The sequence below is a fragment of the Oenanthe melanoleuca genome, chromosome 2 (genome assembly GCF_029582105.1).
Source record: "Oenanthe melanoleuca isolate GR-GAL-2019-014 chromosome 2, OMel1.0, whole genome shotgun sequence".
NCBI classification, from domain to species: domain Eukaryota; kingdom Metazoa; phylum Chordata; class Aves; order Passeriformes; family Muscicapidae; genus Oenanthe; species Oenanthe melanoleuca.
Window position 1 is genome coordinate 94,029,512 of NC_079335.1, and position 22,250 is coordinate 94,051,761.

General features: G+C 40.9%; 1 protein-coding gene across 3 annotated transcripts in view; it reads left to right on the top strand.

Annotated features, from left to right (window-relative positions):
- Window positions 1-3,050: 3,050 nt before the first annotated feature.
- The window catches only part of NFX1 (nuclear transcription factor, X-box binding 1), a 67,583-nt gene continuing 48,383 nt past the window's right edge, over window positions 3,051-22,250 (top strand). The window contains exons 1-3 of one of the 3 annotated variants that reach the window (XM_056484111.1): window positions 3,051-3,155; window positions 12,164-13,213; window positions 16,953-17,114. In XM_056484111.1, coding sequence (XP_056340086.1) covers window positions 3,131-3,155; window positions 12,164-13,213; window positions 16,953-17,114 — 1,237 coding nt within the window. In that variant the 5' untranslated portion in view covers window positions 3,051-3,130. Of the gene's footprint in view, window positions 3,156-3,368; window positions 3,467-12,163; window positions 13,214-16,952; window positions 17,115-22,250 lie in introns of those variants that run through there. The other 2 variants (XM_056484112.1, XM_056484113.1) reach the window with 2 other exon arrangements.

Genomic DNA, 22,250 nt, shown 5'->3' on the forward strand with positions numbered 1-22,250 from the left:
CTCTCCAAATTCCTTCCAGAAGTCCATGGTCAGTATTCCAGGATCTCCCTTAGCCATGAGGGACCAGTATTTCAGTAGGATTGTGAGGCAGTTCTTCCCTTTATAAAAGCCCTTATGACTTATCACTATTACAACATCTTTATGCATGCTCACCAGTTCTAATCTATTTTACAGTTTCCACTAAATTGACTGCTATGGACATCAGGACTATACTTCTCTAAATTTCTTATGGCATTCTTTTAAAATCAGCTTTCAAGAGCCAGCTGTATCTGACATAACCCTGCCTTCTGCTACCAAATCAGTCTTGCACTAGAGGTTTTTCAGGACAGTTTGTAGTTCACTCCTGAATTTTTCTAGAATTGCTGGTTGTATACTGCCTGGTCCTTATGATTTGTTATTATTTATTTTGCCTATATGTTCCATAACCTATATGTTACATATGGAATCTTTCAAGACACAACCTCTAGTGAGTCCCCTCATAAAAAAGAAGAGCTGGCTTGGGAATCTTATCCATCTTTGCTGAAGTGAACACAGATGTAAGGAATTAATTTAGATTTTCTGTTATTTTCTTTGTATGCTCTTTTAAGTTTCTTTCAAATTTCCTGGTGCTGCAGTCTGTCAGGCAGGCAGACAGCCAGTGCCTGAATATTTGAGAGGGGATTTATTATTAGATTTTATTCCTTATGCAAGTTGCTCCTCAAATTCTTTTAGATAGTCTAATGGTGTAGTTTACTTTTTATCTGTCACAAGTTTGGATTCTGTTTTCAATTTTATGCCCAACTGTTGCTTTTGGAAGGATGTCTCTGCCCCCAACACCTTGGGTGTTTGTCTGGATGAGCTCACACCAACTTCAAAGGGTGCCTGCCCCTTGTTCTTTCTCTCACTGCTTTAAAACACCTGCTTTCTTTCTTTCTGCCTGAACTATGTTGCAGGTATACTTGTACCTAACCTCTCTGACTTTTACCCACTGTCTTGATTTCTGTCTTGAGCTGCCCTGTCACTACAGGCTTGCATGGCAACTTGGTCTGTTGCCTGGACTGTTGGTGAACCTACTTTGCTCTTTTTGCTCAGGTACTGAGTTTGCTGACTCTTAGTTCCCAGCTCTACATTCCACATGAAGAAGTCTGTCCCTGCTACATCCTGACAGTCATATGTTCAGATGAAAAGATGAAGCCACTGAGCAAAGAAATAAGTGTTAAATGGCAAAAGGATTGAAAGATAAATATTCAAGCATGACAAAGTAGAAACAAAATAAACAAATGTATGTTCTAAGAGAGGGTGTATGATACAGTGGGGAGATCCTTTCCACTATCACTGAAATGAAAAGAAGAAATTATGAGGAAAAGATAAAAAGGCTCTTTTGGCCAAACTAAAGAAGAAAATAAAAGCAGATGCCTGTAGAGAAATGCTGGACAGTTAAGTTAGGCTATCAGGAATGGCTGGAATTGACCCAATGGAAATCTAAGACAGGAAAGGAAAAAAAAAGCATAACTGTTTAGATAAAAAGGGAAAAGGGGAAACAAAGGAAAAACTGTACAGACCTAACCATTAGCAATTGTGCAGCAGAACATACAGGAAAATCTCCTCAGCGCTTTCCAGGCAATGACTGGTTTCTTGATGATAAAAAAAAGAGTGTGCATACTGAAGTGGTAGTGCTGTGGCATTCATGAAAAGCAGTGTTGAAATTTTGTAGCAGTTCTATAGAATATTATGGTCATACCTTTACAGTGGTGATAGAGAAGTTTATGGGAACTAGAGGACTAATGCAAGTTTCTTGACAGCAGCAGGAAAACCATACACCATCTCTGAAGGGATGCTACTGACACATACCTTTCTTTGTAGCCTTAGATGATCACCATGTTTACACACAGCAAAGCATTTCAAGTACATGGCATATCATGTAGCATCTTCTAAAGGACGTTGCCATACTGGTTTGCAGGCTTCCTTTGCAGCAATGGCAGGAATCTGGGGGCATTTCAGTAGCCAGTGTTTCTGCAATAATGCCCAAGTTCTTTAAACACTTTAAAGCCATGAACTTTGCCCACTATGAACAGTAGCACTATGCAGCAAGTGGAACTTTGAACAGAGAGTTTCATTAGGAAAGTGGGGTGTGGAGGTCAAAATGCAGACAGCCTGTGTGCAGCACTGCTCCTGTCCTGAGATGTTGTTCTTTGGAGTTGCTGATGTTGCAGAGCTATGAACTTTCTCTGCAGTCTCTGTAAAAATCAGCAGCTCTATAAAGCCTCTGAGCTGTTCAGTAGATGTACGGTAACCATGGCACTGCAAACCTCTGCAGGAAGGTGTGAATCATAAAATAGTTAAACACTGGTGCTGAAACCCGCAGTATGACGAATCATGCAGTTCTATGGAGTATTTGTAGCTGGAGCTAAGATTTGTCTGCAGCACCAGCTGTATTATGGGAGTCCCTGTGTGAACTTTTTATGTCTCTGCTACCTCCTTCAAGACAGCCTGATAACACATCCCTGCTTTCTATTCTGTGCCTAGAAAAAGCACCTCTTTTATACATTGGGACAGAGGGCAGAGCTGTCCTGTACCCACCCTCCCGCACTCGGCCCGCTCAGCCGGGCTCTGAAACGCTCGAGGAAAGCCGACTGCCAAGCAAAAGGTCAATTTATTGCCAGAGCTCGCATTTCTTGCTCACTGGTAATCTTCCTTTCTTCCTCTTTTGCGCTACCAAACAAGGCTCCCGATTCCCAGCTCTTTCGGGCCACCGGGGCAGCGGCGCTACTGGAAACGCAGCGCTACGCACCCCTGGACCCGCCGGGCCGCGCTGAGGGACCCGAGCCCTGCTCAGGGGGCCGCGCTCAGGGACCCGGACCCTGACCCTGCTAAGAGACGCAGGCCCGGTTGAGGAACCCGGGCTCTGCTCAGGGGGCCGCGCCCACGGACCCCGGCCCTGCTGAAGAACCCGCGCCCTGCTCAGGGGCCGCGCCCTCGCCGCCGCCCGCCCCCGGCTCCGCCCCCGCCCCGCCTCGCGCTCGGCCCCGCGCTCCCGCTCGCCGCTGCACTGCGCCTGCGCGCGGAGGGGCAAGGCTCCATTGGCGGGGGCGCCTGCGCGGGCCGCGCGCGTGCGCGGCAGCCGGGACGCCGGACCGCGGCTGGCGCTGGCATGGCGGAGGCGCGGCCCGGCTCAGGTGAGCGCGGCTGCCGCGCCGGGGGAGGGGGGGCTGAGGAGCGGGACGGCTGCAGGATTGGGTGGGCGCGGTGAAGGGGAGGAGCAGCCATCGCTGCCCAGCGATGCTAGCGGGGAGAAAGTCGCGCCGAGGCGGTGGCCGCCGGACGCTGGCGGGCCGGAGGGTGCGGGCTGCGGCAGCACCTGTTGCGGCTGCCCCGCCCCTGCCCGCCGCGACTTGGCGGTGCCTGTGGCGCCCAAAATGTCCGGGGTCGCCTGTGCCGCAGGGCCCGTAGGAAGAACTTTGCCCGAGGAGGAGCGTGCTTGCTCCTGGTATGTGACAAGCGTCCCTGGTAATGCCAGAGGAGATGCATAAAGAAGAGCTTGGTTACTGGAGAAGCTGTCTGCTCTCTGCCCACCCGGAACCCAGGTTTCAGGCTGCCCGCACAGAGCAGTGACAATGACAGCGTCTCAGGCGTGTGAACTGCTGTAAAACCGCGGCTTTTTGAGGGTCTCGGAGGGATCTCTCAGTAGAAGTCTTGGACATGCAGGAGGTTGCTCCCCAGAGCAGGTGCTGCCTGCTCAGAGGGTTCTAGGCAGGGGCTCAGGGGTGGAGAGCATCTTAGGGACACAGCCTGGACAGGGATTGAGGGCAACATGCCAGAAAACCCTTCTTCTGTCATTTTGCCCTGCTAGCTTGTATGGTGCAGGTTCAGATTAACTTTATTTTTTGGTTGTGGTTGCTGAGGAGTGGGGAGGAAACCTTTCAAGATCGATATTTCAGCCTTGCATTTAGTTATTTGTCCTGTATTCCAGGTACTTAACAATATAAGAACCCTTATGTAATTTTGTCACGAGTATGTATCTAGAAATAACACTGTTGCTGAGAGTAATTAATGATACTTAGTTTTTTCATCATGTTGCTTAATTTTATTGTAGTCCAGGTTGACCTCCTCTGGTAGTCAATGTCATATTGAGGTCGATTTATGATCTGGCTAATTTCATTGTTCATAGAGTTGTTGGATTTCTGTCAGGGAGAATCCTGGGCATTTGTGTTTTGGATAAAGATGAAAGTATCATTCTCTACTTTTGCAGCATCCTGATGTTAATTCAGATTAAGATTATCAACAGCCAGTGTCCTTAATAGCATCCCCTGTTCTTGGCAACCTGGCTATCATGATGGAGAAGTTATTTGAGTTCATTTTTTGGTGGTATGAGAATGGGTCCACAAGCTGCCTTGTCAGAAGTGAAATGGTATGGGACATGGTACAGAGAGCACAGACATAGCTTCAGTAATGCTGGTGCAGTCAAATTTCTCGTTGTCTGTTTATCTTTCGTGCTGTCAGGCTGCAGGTCAACTCTGATTGTGAAATCTTTTGTATAGTGTATATGTATTGGAATAGTCTTAAGTATAGTGGGCTAAAAATTGCTTTACTGTAAGGCAGTAGCTTAGTCTGGACGGGGCACCATTTCTACTCTTGCCTTATAATACTTAAAATACACAGATATTGTTACTTGGGATTAAGTTCTGGAGCTGGTTCATTTTTTGTGGTAATTTCTGTGCTCTCAAGAAAAATCTCATAGGTAGGTTTTGAGTTGTACATGTGCAGTATTAGAATGGCAACTGGGTTTTGCAACTTCAACTTCATGGATGGCGCAAGTGTCTGATTTTGAAAGCTTAAAATGGAAAGATGTTTCTGCTCTCAGAGTAGAACAGGGGTCAAAGAGTGACACTTTTGGGTCACTGCAGATGTGCTACCTATCCAGGATATTTTGTCAATAGTGAAGAGTTATTGAGACCCAGCAAATGATTATAAAAGACAAAGAGAAAAATAAAAGCAGCAAGGCAATTGTATAGTAATTCTTCACATTGGTACATCTTTCTAGTTTTACTCCCTGTGCACCTAGAAGGGACAAGTGTATTGTATCTAATAGCTGTTAGTGGATTTTTTCCCATCAGTTGCTGTAATTGCTGTTGAATGTAGTTTTGGTTTTTTGCCATCACAGTGACAGGTGGGTGTTATACATGATACAATGCATCATTAAGCTGAAGATAATAATGGAATTTCTATAAAAAATTGTGTAGCCCACTGTAAGGGGGAAGAGGAAAGTGAAAACTTAAAATATATTTGTTTTCCATATGCAAAATCCATAACCCATTTTGTTAGGATGATGAAATCACTTATGACAAAATCCTACTTTCAAATTCTCTCTCATGTCATCTTGAAATGGGCTGGCTAAAACTTTAAAATTCCATTTAAAGTGTGGATGCACTGAATTGGACATGAAACTGGATGATAGCATAGAAAGACAATAACACTGTACACCAATATACACAGGGGACTAACTAGCTGGAAAATAGCTTTGCAGAAAAGGTGAGATGAGGCCACCCCTGGAGCACTGTGTCCAGACATGTACATACTGGACTGAGTCCAACAAAGAGCCATGAAGACGATTAAGAAATTGGAGCATCTCTCACATGAGGAGAGGTGGAGAGAGATGGATATGTTTAGTCTTAAGTCTCAAAGTGATCTTAGTGCTGTGTATAAATATTGAAATGGTGGGAATAAAGAATATGGAAGCAGATTCTTCTTAGTGGTATTAAATTAAAGGACAAGAGGCCACAGGACAAAACATGCAAAATTCCAGCTGAACAGAAGGAAAAGTGAATTCTAATAACACTGGAACAGGTTGCTCAGAGAGGTCATGGCCTCTCTGCCCTTCGAATACTCAAAATCCAGCTGGTCGCAGTTATGAGCAACTGACCCTTTTTGGGCAGAATTTTTGGTCTCAAAATGAGCCATTCTGTAATTCTATGGTTAGGCTGATTTTGCATGTTATTCTCTAATAAGTTCTGGCAGGAGTTGTAGGAAGGGAGCATATCTTTTATGACATGAGATAATACAGTTGAAATAAACAATGAGTTTTGGGCATGCAGGTTGTTTTGCCTGGAAATGGGTTGCACTGCTTGAGTTGTTAAGCCTGAAACAATGTAATTCCTGTTTAGGAAGAAATTAAACATTCTGTAAATCTGTGTCATCTTGAAAATGATAAGATGCTATAGGTGAATGTATAAAGTGATCAGAGAAGACAGAAAATATGAACTTGGTAGTCTGGTTTAAAGCTTCCAGTGCTATGGGAAAAGCCTCAGATTTCTCGAATGCACCATTCCTTTTTTGTTTGTTTGTGTTTTTGTTTTTTGTTTGTTTGTTTGTTTGTGGGTTTTTATTTTGGGTTTTTTTTTTGGTTGTTGTTGTACTGTTTAATGCAGGCATTTTAAGAGCTGCAGGAAGTGTCTTCTATGTAACTTGCGCTTCGTGTGCAGCTGACTGAATCATCTCTTGTCTGGATATATGTAATGCTGGCACAAATAGATTGTTGTGTGCACATTCTACTGTCTTCTATCTTTAGGTGAAAGAATAGGTTATTAGAATTGCTTTAAAACTGAAGACATCCATCCTGAAATTAGCTTTGTTGTATAGATGAAAGACAGTATATAAGTTCTATTATAAATATTATAATTTATATAATATTCAATCTATTAATAGAATATTGTAAGTGGAAGGGGACTCACAAGAGTCATTGAGTCAAATGCTTGACATCATGCAGGGCAATCTAAAAATTAAATCAGATATCTAAGTGCATTATTAAAACAGTTCTTGAGTACTGAAGAGCTTGGGGTACTGAAGAGCATGACCACTTTCTTATAAAACTTTTTCCAGTACTTGACCACCCTTTAATTGAAATTTTTCCTCATACTTTCCAATCTGACCTCTTTGTGACCAAGCTTTAAGCTTTCCTTCGTGTCCTATCACTGGCCACTGGGGAGGGGAAATCACTGCCTCTCCACTTCCTCTCATGAGAAATCTGTAGGCAGCAATAAGGTCACTCCTCAGTCTCCTCCAAGCTCAACAAAGTATTTTCAGCTGGTCCTCATGTCATTTAGTCCTTTCACCATCTTTGTTGTTCTCCTTTGGACACATAATATTTTTGTATCCTTTTTGCATTGAGGAGCCAGGCACACAGAAATTACTGAAAAAACTGTTTTTGCACCAGTGTAAGGCACTATTTTTGGCTGAATTTATAGGTGTCTCATTAAAAGCAGTCAGTTGAAAGATGTCTGAAGTCCATTCAGAAAGAATGGTAATAATCAATATTGTTTGTTTCATTCCAATTTTGTATTGATAGGAAACTTCAGAAGAAAATCAGTTCTTCCTGTCTGGGAGATAAAGCTGAGTTAATTTAAGAATAAAGTACTAACTCCAATGCCTAAGGGGCTGTTCTGTGGACTGTGTTAGATCTTTTTCTGATTAAGTTTTTCATATTAACTTTTTTTTCTGATTAACGAATATATTTTTTCTCTTATATTTAATTATCAACTTCATACTAATTAAAGTACCTTATTTAATGGTTCATAAAAATCTAATTGAATCTAGCTTCCTGAAACTGTGAAACTCTTCAAAAATATGTCACTTAGGCATAATGTCTTTAAGTGGCACCTTCAGATGTTATCCTTAATGTATTCATGAAACAAGTACCTAAGCTATTGCTGTACTGTTCCCAAGTATAAATTTTGTTTTTGAAGATGAGCTTGTACTTAATAAAATGAGATTATTTATTAATTTGTTTCATATTTTTAAATGTGTCCTTATAAAATTATTTTTCTGAAAGATCGTTCACAAGGCCTACCTCTTTGTCAGGGCATTCTGACTCTGTCAACAGTTATTGCTGAAAGGGTTTAATGTTATGGCCCAACAGGCATGAAACCATATGGCTTTCATATGCTTCATTCTGATTTAAAACAAAGTTCCTAAGGATGTTAAAATTATGGAATCATAGGTTGGCTTGGGCTGGAAGGGACCTTAAAAGTCATCTAGTTTCAACCCCCCGGTGATGGGCAGGGACATCTTCCACTAGACCTGCTTGTTCAGAGGCCCATCCGGTGTGGCCTTAAACACTTCCAGGGACGAGACCTCTGCTTTAGGCAGCCTGTTCCAGTGCCTTACCACTTCACAGTGAAGATTTTCTTCTTTATATCTAACCTAAATATCTCCTCTTCCAGTTTGAAGCTGGACCCCCTTGTCCGGTGACTACACGTCTTTGTAAAAAGTTTCTGTCTGTTTTTCTTGTGGCCCCCTTCAGGTGCTGGAAGGTCGCAGTTAGGTCACCTTGGAGCCTCTTCTCCAGGCTGAACAAATCCAATTCTCTTAGCCTTTCCTCACAGGAGATATGCTCCATCCTTCTAGCCATCTTGGTGGCCTCCTCCACACTTGCTTCAGTTCAACAAGTTGATGTCCTTCATGTGCTGGGGACACTATAGCTGGATGCAGCACTCTAGGTGCAGAGTACTCAGAGCAGAGTAGAGGGGATGAATGAACTCATTTGACCTGCTGGCCACACTTATTTTGATGCAGCCCAGGATGCAGTTGGTGTTTTGGGCTATGAGCACGTGTTGTCAGGTCATGTCTGCCTCTCATTCATCAAGTCCTTCTCAGCAGTGCTGTTGTTCTTGATCTGTTCATTCCCCAGCCTTTATTGATATTGGAGGTTGCCTTGACCCAGGTGCAGCACTTTGCCCTGGTTTTGTTAAACCTCATGAGATTCCTGTGGGCCCACTTCTTGAGCTTGTCCAGGTCCCTCAGGGTGTCATCCCATCCTTCAGGTGTGTCGGTTCCACCACTGAGCTTGGTGGCATCTGCAAATTTGCTGAGGGTACAATATATCTCTTTGACTGTATAATAAATGAAGATATTAAGCAACTGCACTGGCTGCAATACAGACCTGTAAGGGATACCACTTGTCATTGATGTCCATCAGGACTCTGAGCCATTGACCATTCCCTCTGGATGTGACTTCCTAGCCAAATTCTTATCTGCCTAATAGTCCACCCATCTCTCTGATTGTGAGAGGAGGATATTGGGGGAGACCATTTACAGAAGTCCAGCTAAATAATATCTGCAGCCCTTCTCTTGTCCACTTATGTAGTCACTCCATCCTAGAAAGTCACTAGCTTGATCAGGTGGGGCTTGTCCTTGGTGAAGCTGTGCTGGCTGTCCCAAATCACCTCCCTATCCTCCATGTGCTTTAGCATAACTTCTAGGAGGATCTGTTCCATGATGCTCTCAGGCACATAGGTGAGACAATATAGAAGTTTTTTCTAAAGGTACTATGGTATTCTGTGTTTATTTTATAGAAATCCAGGCTGGAATTTAGCTTTGCAGCATCCCTTTTACTTTGAATTTTTGTGTATGTATGTGTAAACATGTCAGAGACAATTTCAGCCAGTGTTAGCTACTTATTATTACACTTGTACATTTATTTTGCAGTTTCTTGTCTTGGCAGACAGAAATCAGTTTTAGTAGAATTTACCATGCTGGAATTTTCTTCATTTTGTAGAAGCTGATAGCAAGAATAGGAATCTTATTGATGTAAAAAGTTCTAATGAATTATTCATATTTTGGAGGTGCCTTTAAATATCTGAATCCCAGTTTCTCATTTTTTTCTGCATTCTTAATAGATTATTTGAAAAGTGCTTTCAAAGTATTACTTCCACAGTTACATTTCAAATCCTGATTAGACTTCTTGGAGGCCATGCCCAAAGGTCAGTCTGACTGTAATTCCTTCATTCGTTTTACATACCACATCTCATAACCAAAGAAACAGCAGTCTTTAAAAATAGAATATGCTTTTTAGAGGCAAGCTGTGTGGGTTTTGCAAAACCTATTTTTATTAAACTTTAGCTATCCATCAGACTTTAAAATTTAGAGAATACAAAAGAAAACCTAAAACAGCTAATAAAATGGGTAGTTTCAGATAAGTTTTGCATGTAATTATAGGATTGCATTCTGTTTTCAAATAAAAATGTGTGAAACTTAAGTAGTCTATACTGAATGACTGCTGTTAACATTATAGTGTAAAAGAACCATAGTTTACAATTGTACTGCTCTTTATTAGTGATAGAAAAGAAGCTGTCAAAACGCTGGGAAAACTGAAAGAAAGTGTAGCTGCAGAAAATGGACAACTTTACATTTGGAGTTCTTTGCACAGCATACATATGCTGAGAAAAATAGATGTTTCTAGCAGGATGCTTGCAGTCCAGATTCTTTCATATGTATAAGCCTGATGTTGGTACCTACTTGGATTTGCACTCCTAATGATAGATTAGTACAGCTGGAAGGCACTTAACTGTGGTTGTTGAATCCAGACCTGACCACTAAAGGGCTGACCAAAAATTGAAGCATATTAAGAATGTTGTCCAGTTGCCTCTTGGACACTGGAAGACATGGGTTGATTGATCACCCTTCTGGATAGCCTGTTAAAGGTTTTGACCACACTGTTGGCAAAGAAATGTTCCCTCATGTTGAGTCTGAACGCCTCCCCATCCCTCCCCCTAACCTTCTGGAGGTCACAGCTTTGAACCATTCCCACATGTGCTGGCACTGGGTACTGGGAAGAAGAGGTCAGCACCTGTGTCTCCACTTCTTTTTCACCTGAGTTAAGATTGGTTCTTAACTCAGTCTCAGGCTGTTTTGAAGACTAGACTTCTGTCTGATTTTCTCATTCTGTTGTCTCAAAATCAGGTTAGTATTTCAGCTTTAAAAACCCCATATTTGTATTTGCCATTTGAATCTAGTTTTTTTATAACCTATAATACAGTAGAGAATGGCATATAATAATATATAATATACTAGTAACATATTGTCTTGTAATGTAACATTGTAATAGTAATATATATGGACATAGTAAATATAGATAATATTATATTATATATATTATGTAATAATATATAATACAATTTTTGTAAAGACAAGAAACCTCAAAGTTATTTCAACTGCTCTTTAAAAACTAAAGTATGAATTAGGCAATGTGGTTAAAACATCCTGAAATGGAATTTTAAATTCTTAGTTTTTATTAAGGTTAAAGCTTCCACAAAGTTGTATGTTATATTTTTTCCTTTGGCTGCCGACTTTCACATTGCAGCTATGACCATTCCTAGAGATTTAAAAAAAAACTTATTTAATTTGAAAGCAAATTAAATTCACTGGGGAAAAAAAAAAGTTAGTGCTTTGAAATGTTCTGGTTTATTCTTCTCTTCAAAATGTTGATCTCCACAATCTTTGTTGAAAATTAGTAGGTAGTTCAGGAACCTAGATATTAGCCTTTTGGGGAATCTCTTGGCCTAAGTGCTTGATTATTTGTTTCAATTGTTATGAACCAGGAATAAACTGTGCTCTGCCCTACTATGTGAGGTAACTTACCCAACCAGTAAAATGGGCACTATCTCTATGAGATTTTATAAACTACTTTTTTTTACATTACTGTGTAAGATTTAACCAACCTGCCACAACCAATTAAACTATCCCTGATATTCACCTAATAATTTCTGTTGCAGGCAGGCACTGCTGGCACAATATCACAGGAAATTGAGTTACATGGAATTTCTCTTTCTTTTATCTAGAGACATAGAAGTTACAGAAGACCTCTGAAGTAGAAACGTGGTTCATGTTGATGGTCTCAGAAAAATAATTTTGCACGGCTGCCCTGTGCCGTTTAGCATGTCTGTAGAGCAGTGTAATCAGAATTGATGCACGTATTTACTACTGCTATTGTAAATTTTTATTCAAAGTTCTGTATAATATTCAAATCTCAGATGTAGACATTGTATTTAAAGTGCCCTTTTTTTTCAGGTTCTTGTATGTATGTAAATATGCAAGAAAAAACTTTAGATATTAGACACTGATTATCACACTTGCATATCTTTTCTTCAAAAATTTTCCTTCACTTTCTATTTTTATATTCTTAACTCTGGGTTATCATAGTCCTTCTGTAAAAATGACAAGAAGGCTTCTACAAATCACTGTATGATTCAGTTCTAGTTTCTGAACACTTGTTTACGGTTGTTCTGTCAAGTGTGGGATTGATTGAGCTTCTGGACTTTTGCATGCATGGTAATTTGGTTGAAAAGAAGTATTTACTGTTTAAGTTTTATGAATTTGTTTTTGTTTTGTTTTGTTTTGTTTTTTTTTTTAGGTACATTGAATTTCAGTTCTGATGCTGCTGATTCTATTCCTGGAGAAAGACAACCTACAGATGCAAACTGGGTAAATAAAGATAGAAAAGGCTCTAACAGCAATCAGAACAGAAGTAATATACCAATTCCTAGTCTGTCTTCTGAAAGAAGTACTGATTATGAAAGCTCTTCTACAAAGCATCATGGCCTTTGTAATCCAGAAAGTCAGTATGGGAATTCTGAAGACTTCCACCAATATTTTGGTGCCAGTAAAAGTTTGAAGAATCGCAGCTTGCAAAGTCAGAGATTGCACAGATTAAGAAATGATAGCGCATGTGCTAGAAATAAGATAAGGCAAAGTACTACTGATGCTTCTACAGGTCCAGGAATTTCAGATGCTGCACTAATACCTGGTAGAAGAGCACCTCCTAGAGGATACAGCGATTTTCTCTCCTCAGAGAGTGACAGGGAGGTACCTAATCCGGATAGCAGAGGGGCAAAGCCAAAGAAAACACATCTGATGCATACATCTGGGAGAGGTTTCAGGGAGAAGGGAAAGCAGGTACATGACCGTGAAAAGCGAGTGAGCTCTAAACAGAAAGTAGAGCTGTTTGAAAGTTTTCCATCTTTGGATTTGACACAGTCTGACTCTTCAGAATCATCTGTTGGAAAGGCATTCTGTGATGCACCTTTTGGAAGTGGGGATGAGCAAAAAGGCTACAATAATGTAAACAAAAGATATCCCCGGAAGCCTGTGTGGAATAAACCCCCAGCAGAAAAGGATTGTCAGAAAAGACATGATTCTCATCGTAGTAAAAATACAAAAGTAGGTAAGAAATCTTCTGTTGCGTATACCCCGAAAGATAAAAATGAAAGGAAGAAAGAACTTGTTGCTCACAAAAATGATGAAAACTTGACCAGTGAAGTCAGACATCAGATGTCTGAGTCTCTCAGGTTCAGTGGAAGAAAGTTCCTGCTAAAGGGGGATCAAGTACCTTCACTTCATTTCAGCTGGACCCAGTACTGGAAAAAGCAAAGTGATGTACCAAAAAATAAAGAAACTCATACAGGTAAGTTTTTGAGACTGTCTTGGACTCCTGTATGAAAGATATGATCTTGAATAATTTAAACATAAATTCTTCACTTCAGCTCCTGCCTTGAGTAGCTGAAGAGGCTTATTATTTCACATTAAATTGGTATTGGTTTACAGAGGGTAGAATTAAATGTAAATGCATGGTTTCTCAGTGGGAACATAACCTGTAAGTTTAAAGTTTTCTTCTGTTTTGCTGCCAAACTGCAGACAATAACCTAGTCAGGTACCATATTAAAATGTGTATGTTATGGGAGTAAAATTCTGAGCATTCTGAACAATGGGACCTGAGAAGGATAATGCTGAAACTGACTTTTGTAGAATAGGTCTTCTCATGTCCTTCTTTACGTAGGAGTAGGAAAATGCTAGACAGAGAAACAGTATTCTGCTGTTCTAACTGACTTTTAGAGGCTTTTTTTTTTTTTGCACCTTTGCTGCCTTAAAGAATCTATAAATGAAACAACACACTCTTCTGAGATAATATTAGTATAGGAGGTAATATAAAAGCTGGTCTTTATTGTAGGAGGCCTCCAGGGACGAATATGGAAAATGTCCACAAAAGCCCCTCTACCCCCAATGGGTAGATATGGTTTTATAAGTTTAGAAAATTAGAATACTTGACAAAAATCACCAATTAGGAGCACAAGTGGTGATGCAATTCCTCCCTCAGTTCAAGCCCCTTCTAAAAACTCCCACTTCAGATGGGACTGAACCTTGTTGATGAAAATGTGTCTTGAAGAGCTGTTTTTCAAGCTTGGTTTCTACGGAGAACTAAGATAGCATAGAGGTCTTGGAATGTGTTTTGTCTTTCTGCCTATCAGGGCAGGGAAAGGTACTGGGAAAACTAGCTGTGAATGCAATAATAAGCTAAGTTTCAAATCTATGTGTGAAGAATACAGAGAATATATAAAAGAAAAAAGACAAAAATGTTAGGTGTCAACTCAAAAGGTAATTAGAAATAGAGGCAATATCTGGATACTATTTTTGGAAGTTTGAGGATAGAAACATGTTGTTGACAGTGTAAACCAGACCCACAGTTTTTGTCTGAGTGAATTTTATGCTGACTCATACCACAAGTGACTGAAAAACATTAAATGGAAATCAGCTGAATTTCTTCAGTGCTATGATACTGGGTTTCTGTTTCAGCAACAACTTAGGTAGCTTATTACTGTTTTTAAGAGGCTTAAATGTTCAGAAGCAATAAGGAGAAGCAACCGTGAATTATATTTATTTGTTTTTTACTAAGCATCTCAACCTTATCTTCTGCAGCACAGAATGATAGAGATAGGGAGGCTAGTTCCAATTATCTTAACTGTGATATCAAATGTATTGAAGGCTTTACTTCTCAGCATCTTCTGTTTCTCAGCGGAGAAAGTAATGGCATAATCAGGAAGCATAAGACATGTCTAGCTGGAACTTTCTTGCTTTAGGAGGATCAAGATGTTCCGTGATCCTCTCTAACCTAAGTAAATTAACTGTCATGCTCCTGGGTTCTATTTGAATCATAAAATTGAAGATACCTCAGTCTTTTCCCCAGCATTATTATTAAATTAAAAACATCACATGCAATAAGCAGAAAGATAATTAATAGTCTTTCCTGGGGAGCTTAAGGAGCTTCCCCCTTCAAAATATTTGCATGCTTTATTTGGGAACTCTTTTGGAAATGCTGTCTGCCACTGTTTTCAGGGATCTAGGATTGTGGGTTTTTAACTGTTTCTGGGAAAGCTACAGTTTCTGTATGGTATAGCTTTAGTCTTCGGGAGAAAAGTAGTATGTTTTACATTAGAATTTTCCTTTACAGCAGATAATAATTATGGGGTAACAACTAGAAATTACTCTTAATCCTAAATGTTGTGGGGCTTGATGCAGGAGGGATAGAAAACAAACTTGAAAATCATATTGAGGAGGGCAAACAATGTTAACACTTGCAAGCCATAGACTTGCTTGCAGTCACATGTGGTACAAGCACATTTTGAATTGACAGTAATTTTTATCTATTATTTTCCTCTTGTATTTCCTTCATTATGAATTTGAACTTTCTTTGTTGTTGTGGTCCAGTCTAATCACAGAGGAGCAAAGAGAACTCTCTGTGAATAAAGCTGAGCATACTTGGATTTTAATCCCAAGAACGAGATTAAAACACAAACGAGGTTAGATGTTGATACTTAAAAAGAAAAATGTATTTTACTTAATAGTAAAAGAGGCAAAAAGAAAGAAAGAAATAGAAGAAGGGGTCTGGAGGGGAGGACAGGGTGACAGAGACAGATTAAGGGGAAACATACCACCCCGCCATGGGTTCCAACAACATCTTCTTGTTCTCCTCCCTCTGGTCTTCTGGCCAGGTGGGAATGCCCAGGTGCCTCCCCTGAGGGGGGCAGATTTGACATTGTCCCCTGCAAGACTGTGGATCTATTGCATCATGTGCAGTGCTCTCTGGTGCAGGGTCTGGGAACCCCTTGGAGTGGACCTTTGATGGGCCATGACATCTCCTCTGCTGTCATTCACACAGATGTCCAGTAGATTTGGCTTTCCTGGGGTGGGGTGCCCTGCATTTGGGCAAGTCTGCACAGCAGTGGATGGGCATTCACTGCCTCTGACTAGAGGCTATGTCATGTATCCAAAGCCTCTCATCCTTCCCCAGTTTGGTGTTGGGGTCTTTGCAAGTCTGGCCTCAGATAAACCTGGGACTATAGCCTCCACCCCAAAGCTTCTGGACATCCCTGCATCCCGGGGATGCATGCTCTTTCAGTTTTATCCATCATTTCCCAGATGCTTTGAACAACAGTTTTCTTATCTCTATCCCTTAGGCAGTTTAACTCACAGTTGAGAGCCTCAGCCCATGGACCCCATTCAGAGGGCAGTGGTCTTCCATGCAGTTTTTGTTATACAATTTGCTGTAATAGGCAAAAATCCATAAAAATGTTTAAGCCATAAACCATAACATTTCAGTCTCTGACACTTGTCTTAAAATGGTACATTTTTACACTGTACACTTGTAGTTAATATATTTTAAAATCCTGTGGACATTACTAAGGTGTATTTGGTAGCCTTACCTTGGTGGGTGAGAAGTAATCTGACAGAAATGAAGCTTTATGTGGTGGCTGTTTTGACTTTAATGTGGGGTTCTTGCTTTATATTCAAAGTACTTTTTTGCATTTGTTCATGTGGCTCAAAAGACCCTGTACTGTTGTTGCCAGTAATTCTATTCCTAAAGCACTCTTTTATAAAGGGCTTATTCCCATAATCCAGGTCCTTCACTATTAATATTTGTTGTGTCATCTGGGAATATAGGATAGGAATTAAATGTAATTTTGGCAGAGATTTGTGTATGTAAGAACTTTCATCTTTTTGGTTTAATTTGTGTGCAAAGATGAATTTCCTATGTAAAGTGATGAGTAAAATCTCAAACTTCTGCCAGTCTTAACACAATTAGTTAATTCATTTATCAATTCAAGATCAGAGTAATTGCTATTTGTCAAAGTGGAATTTGCATTGCCACTTTAATAGCAATCTTATAGTCCTTCTTCCTGCTCTGAAGCTAAAAAAATGCATAGCAAGTATCATAGTCAAATCTGCCAGGAGTAAACTAATGCCTTATTTGTAGCTACAGAGGTAAAATAAGTTTTGCTATCATTTAAATGAAATCTTGGAATTTAATTTGGATTTTTATTTCTCAGCTAGCTGTTCTTTTATGCACAAGTAATATATTTTATTTGCAGGGTCATTGATTGAACAGTTGACCACAGAGAAGTATGAGTGCATGGTATGCTGTGAGGTGGTCCGAATAGTAGCCCCAGTGTGGAGCTGTCAGAATTGTTACCATGTATTCCACCTGAATTGCATCAAGAAGTGGGCACGATCACCAGCTTCACAAGCTGAAGGTTGGTATTTTCTCAAATGTATATTTTATATATATCCTATATTATGTATACATATTGTATATGTAATATATATTGTATATTCTGAAGTATATTTAATAGCCAAATTAATGTGTTGCTTATGTAGTGAAAACTATTTAGAAATAATGTTTAAGCTAACCACGTCTGAGGCAAGGCAACCAAGTTCGTTGTTAAAGGGATCCCTGGGGGTGGATTAAAGCAAAACAATACCAACTAATTGATGCAACAACAGATTTTATTAGAACTGCTTTGAAACCTTAAGTGGAAAAAAATTTAATGGAGAAGGGATATTGTACCCATTCTGAAGTTTATGATCACCCTAAGAGAGGAAAATAGGAGAGAGAAAAAACAAGAAAAGAGAGATCTATTGCCACCTGTAGCTCCAGTGGCAGGGCAGGGCAGAGGGTCACGGTCCATGGTCATGATGTGCAATCCAAGTGCATTGGAGATGGGGGCATGCATGCACATCAAAAATTGGGGTTTATAACCCTGGTTCTTCTAGTCAACACTCCAGTTCCTCCTCCAGGAAGTATGCAGAGTCTTTTTTCTGGAAGGTTCTGGCAGTGTCAAACAGAGGGCCTTGAGTTGTGTTTCCGGGTGTACCTGGAAAAATTTTCTGAACAAAGATCCCAAGTTCAGAGTTTTGCGGCTGCATGGTGGTGGCTTGTGATGCAGGAGAGAAATTGGCATAAAAACCCCCTCTCTCCTGCCTCTGTAGTATCCCTTCCTTAACAGTGGTTTCTCCTTTAGTTCAAAGTTTCTCCTTTAGTTAAACAAGCTTACACAGCTTGTTTAAGGCAGAATTTATCCATAAGTTGCAATGGTTCATTACAAGCAGTAAGCTATACACGGGTTTTAAATCAATTTTTTTTTCATTGTTCTGTGTATGCCTTATTCAGTCCTCGTAACTCATCTCTTTCCAGTGTTCTATCTAAACCTAATTTACAGATTTGGATACATAAGATCGTTGAATGAAATCAGTGCATCAGGACTCAAAATGCAGTTGCTGTGTTTTTACACACCAAGAAATGTCTCATCTCTCGTCTGTGCTTTGCTGAGTGGTCAGGCAGAAGATGCACTTCATGCATTATCTGTCTGCTTTTACTCAACCACTTTTTAGTTTGTTTCTCAGATAAAATACTCCTGAAATCCATCCCTCATGCCATGCAATGAAAGGGAATTCAAAGAAAACAGAAAGCTTCAGCCTTTTTCATCAGCTTAAACTATTTCAGATTCCTTATATTACACCGCTTTTTGAAGCTCTTAAAACTAGTATGTATGCCCTTTGAATCCTTTGATGTAAGCTAAGGCTGGATTGCAGCTGCTGCTCAGTTCAGTGGAGTGGTGTAGACACACTCTGAAGATGATTATTCTGAAGTAGGCATTATTTTTTTCTGTATCTTGCTTGTCAGTATTTGCCATTCTTTGTGTGTCTTTCCGTATCTCTCTGGGCAGGCTGCAGAAATACAATGTCAACTAGTTCCAAATGTTTGACAGAAGTTCTTACAGACTGTAAATCTCCTTCAGAAAGGATTGGTTGCAAAGTTCTTTTTGCAGAAGATGCATAGTCAGAATTCTTCATAGGGCTAGTGGTGAGCCCCAGTTGTCACTTGACGAGTTTATTTCAAAAGGGTTTGAGCTACTACTTTACCCTGAGGTGGGCACACAGGAGAAATGCAGCAAGATTCTCAAGAGGTTAAAGCCCAGACTTTATTGGCAAACTTTATAAGCCAAACTCAGAGTGACTGTTGAGTGACTCACCTTGCTTACAGGGGCTTTTATCTTTCAAGATGGTACCCTCAGATGCTTGAATCTTGAAAGCCTTTAAAAGAGCAAACTTTTGGGCCATTTGCTTTTCATGTAAGAATTTGTGGACTAAATATGTTATTGTATTCTGCATATGACAGAACTGGAGCTAATCATTAACTGAAGTTAAAGGTTGTGGCCTCAGTAGAACTGATGCCATAGCTCCAGTAAAAACACCAGTACATATTTCTTGACCTGCAAGGCTCTGCTACCCCATCTTGTTTAGATTTAGTGTTTCAGAGTGTATTTGTTTTACCATAGGTTGTTTCTGTGTATGTTCTACTTTTCAGGCTTTGGATAATAAGCAATTCACAGAATCCTGGCAGTTATTATTGTCTGCTGTAGGAGAAATGGGACACTGTAGTCTACCTAATTCCATAATTTGCTGGGTTTTGGAAGGAGAAAAAAATGTCTTTTTTTATTTTTTTGGACACTATTTCCTTTTATTCTGCAAATGTTATAATGAATTCCAGAAAATCTTATCTAATTCAGCGGCCAAACTTTTTGCTGGTACAAAGGTTTCACTTCCAGGCTATTTTGCTAGTAAGATGCGTTTTGAATGTTCATTTTATGTTTCACAGGAGCTGAGTGTGTCTTGGTTTGAAAGACAAGGGGAGGCAGGAACCTCTCTTGGAATGGAAAATATGACTCCCTTCCCTCCAAATTATTATAACTTTGAAATTAAAGGGCTTTCAGGCAAAAGGTACGGGGAAAGGAATTACAGTTCTTTATACTAGTATGTATAACAAGGCGAACAACAGCAAGGGCAGCACAACAAACAGAAAGAAGCCCCCCAAGTGCAGTGCCAGCCTTCTCTGGGCTGTGGGGCCCTTTCCCCTCTGGTGCAGTTCCGGTCACAGCCGCCAGGGGCGCTGGTGGCTCCCGGCCGGGCAGGGCGGGTGCGATGATTCCCCCGCGCCTGCAGGGGGCGCTGTGGGCGGGCCCAGCTGGGTTTCCCTCGTGGTAATGATGGGCAAGCTGGATGGTGAAATGGGCTGTAGCAGGAACCTTGGAGCAGCAGCTGGGATGGCAGAAACAAGCACACCCCCTGGGGTGGCAAACAAAATGTAAAAGAAAACTTCACAGCCTTCAAAGAGGCTGAAGGAGTTGCGTGGACACAGGGTGCTGGTTTGAGTGTAGAAAAAAATGGAAGGCAGTAGCATAAAGCAGTGGGACTGGGCAGCATCCACTGGACTTCTCCACAGCAGCTGTCATGGGCAGTCAGAGAGATGCACCCTCTGGGAAAGAGGGTCCTGGATTTTCCCCTGAGGCAACCAAATAGATGGTGGGGGTATTTTCCAATCAGATCAGGTGTTAGTAAGTAAGTTCCCAATTCAATGGCTGCTCTTAGGAGCAAAGGCTTGCCCACAGTAAGGAAGAAACAGTGCAGGGCTGAGTGCTGCAGTGGCAGTGAATTCTCCCCACAGTAAGCAGCAGCTCAACTGTCCTCGTCAGATGCCAAGAGTGAGAGAAAGGGGCTAAACCAGGCCACTCAGCCCCCAGCCAAAACATCAAAGTATCTCTTCCCTTCCCAAGAGAAAGGCTCTCAGGTAAGAGACTAGTCAGCTGTGCCCTTCTGCCACCTTGGACATTTCTTTTGTCTCTCTTAGGTATCAGTTGTTATTTTCTCTTAGCAGCAAATGGGACAAAATTCCATGAGAGAAAGAAAATGGAAAAAAACAAGGAAAAATCTTAACTTTCAGTAGTGTTTCAGTGAGAGTGGCTCTCCATGTAGGGCCTTGCACAGAGAGCAGCTCTTAACCTCTGTGGTTCATAGTAGAAGAGTGAAAGTGTTTATGTGTGTGCATAATTTCTCTCAACTTTTTGTGATCACCGAATTGGATCAGAAAAATCCTGAATACTTGGATGAAGTAGATAACATCCCTCATGGGGATCTCATATAGTTCCATCTTCCAGAACAATAGTGACTTGTGTCTGTTACAAGAGAAAAGTAGGTATGGAACCTTTGGGGGGCAAGGAACAATGCTCAGCAAGGGGAAGCTTTGGCATTAATGAAAGCAAGGCATTACCAGAATGGGAGCCCTGCATCACCAACACTAATTAAATATTGGGACACTATGCAACGGAATGCTTACTGGAACTGAAAAACAGAAGGAGTGTACAGCTCTGCTTTATAATTTGTGCTTATTACACATTGTACGTATATACCAGACTCACTGATGCAATGCAGGTGTTATTGTCTGAATTTTGAGATCCACAGCAGGCCATCAGATTGGCATTGATGGGTGGGTGCAGTTGAAAAGGAAAGCGAAGTATTCTGGGTTATCATGTCAGTGTGATAAAACGTGCTTATGGCTCTATGTACTCATATGGGAGGAAGCAGTGAACTGTTTTAGGTATAGATTTTTAGGTTCCAGAAACCAGGTTTCTGTGTTTCTAGAACTAGGTTACTGTAACAAAGTTTTCTCACACTCTGCTGTATCTCTCTTCTTGGGCTATATTGAAGATGTTTTCCCTCAGAGAATTCTTTTCCTTCTCTTGTTTTGACAGTCACCTGAAAAATGACAGCTGGTTTGTCCAAGGCAGGTGAAAGTGTCTCCTGGTCATCTATGGGGAGTCAAGGCTTTGCACTTTCTCGGTCTGCTTGCTCTGTGGTGTGTTAAGGAACCTTCCCAGTTCTCCCATTCACAAGACCCTCTAGCAGTCATACTCTCAACACCATACTGGGCCCAAAGCCCCTTCACAGTGGACAGCTGCAGTGAGCAGCCAGTGGGTGCTTCACTTGACTCTCTACTCTGCAGAACATCACACTGTGAAAAGCCAGTGGCTGTAAAAGAGAAAGAAGAGTCATGCAGCTTTATTCAGATGAAGGGAGAGAGTCCACTAGGCCAAACTCTTATAAGATCTCTTGAGTTTTTGGAGGATGCAGCCTCCTTTATCCTAAACTCCCAGCTTCATGTTGCCTTCCTCCTTTCCCCATTTGGTTTGAGGGGCTAGGAAGGTACAGACTTCCCAAACTGCCTACAAAATATTTCCCCTTGAAAATGTGTACTCCCCCCAGCCCCATCACACATTGTAGGACCATTAAGACTAGCTGTAAGCCCATCCTAAGTGGAGAAGCTAATTTCTGTAAGTCTATTTAGCCTGTGCATTTTCCCCCAAAGTTCAGAAGTTTAAACTGTGCTTGGCTCTGCAACAAACTTGGATGGCTTGATGTTTCCATGATGTGACCACCACACCCATTCTTCCAGAACCTGATTGGTCCTTTCAGATCGAGTCATTTGTGAAGACCTTAATACCCATTTCTCATATCATTAGGTTTGTAATGACTCCCACACCCATTCTTCCAGA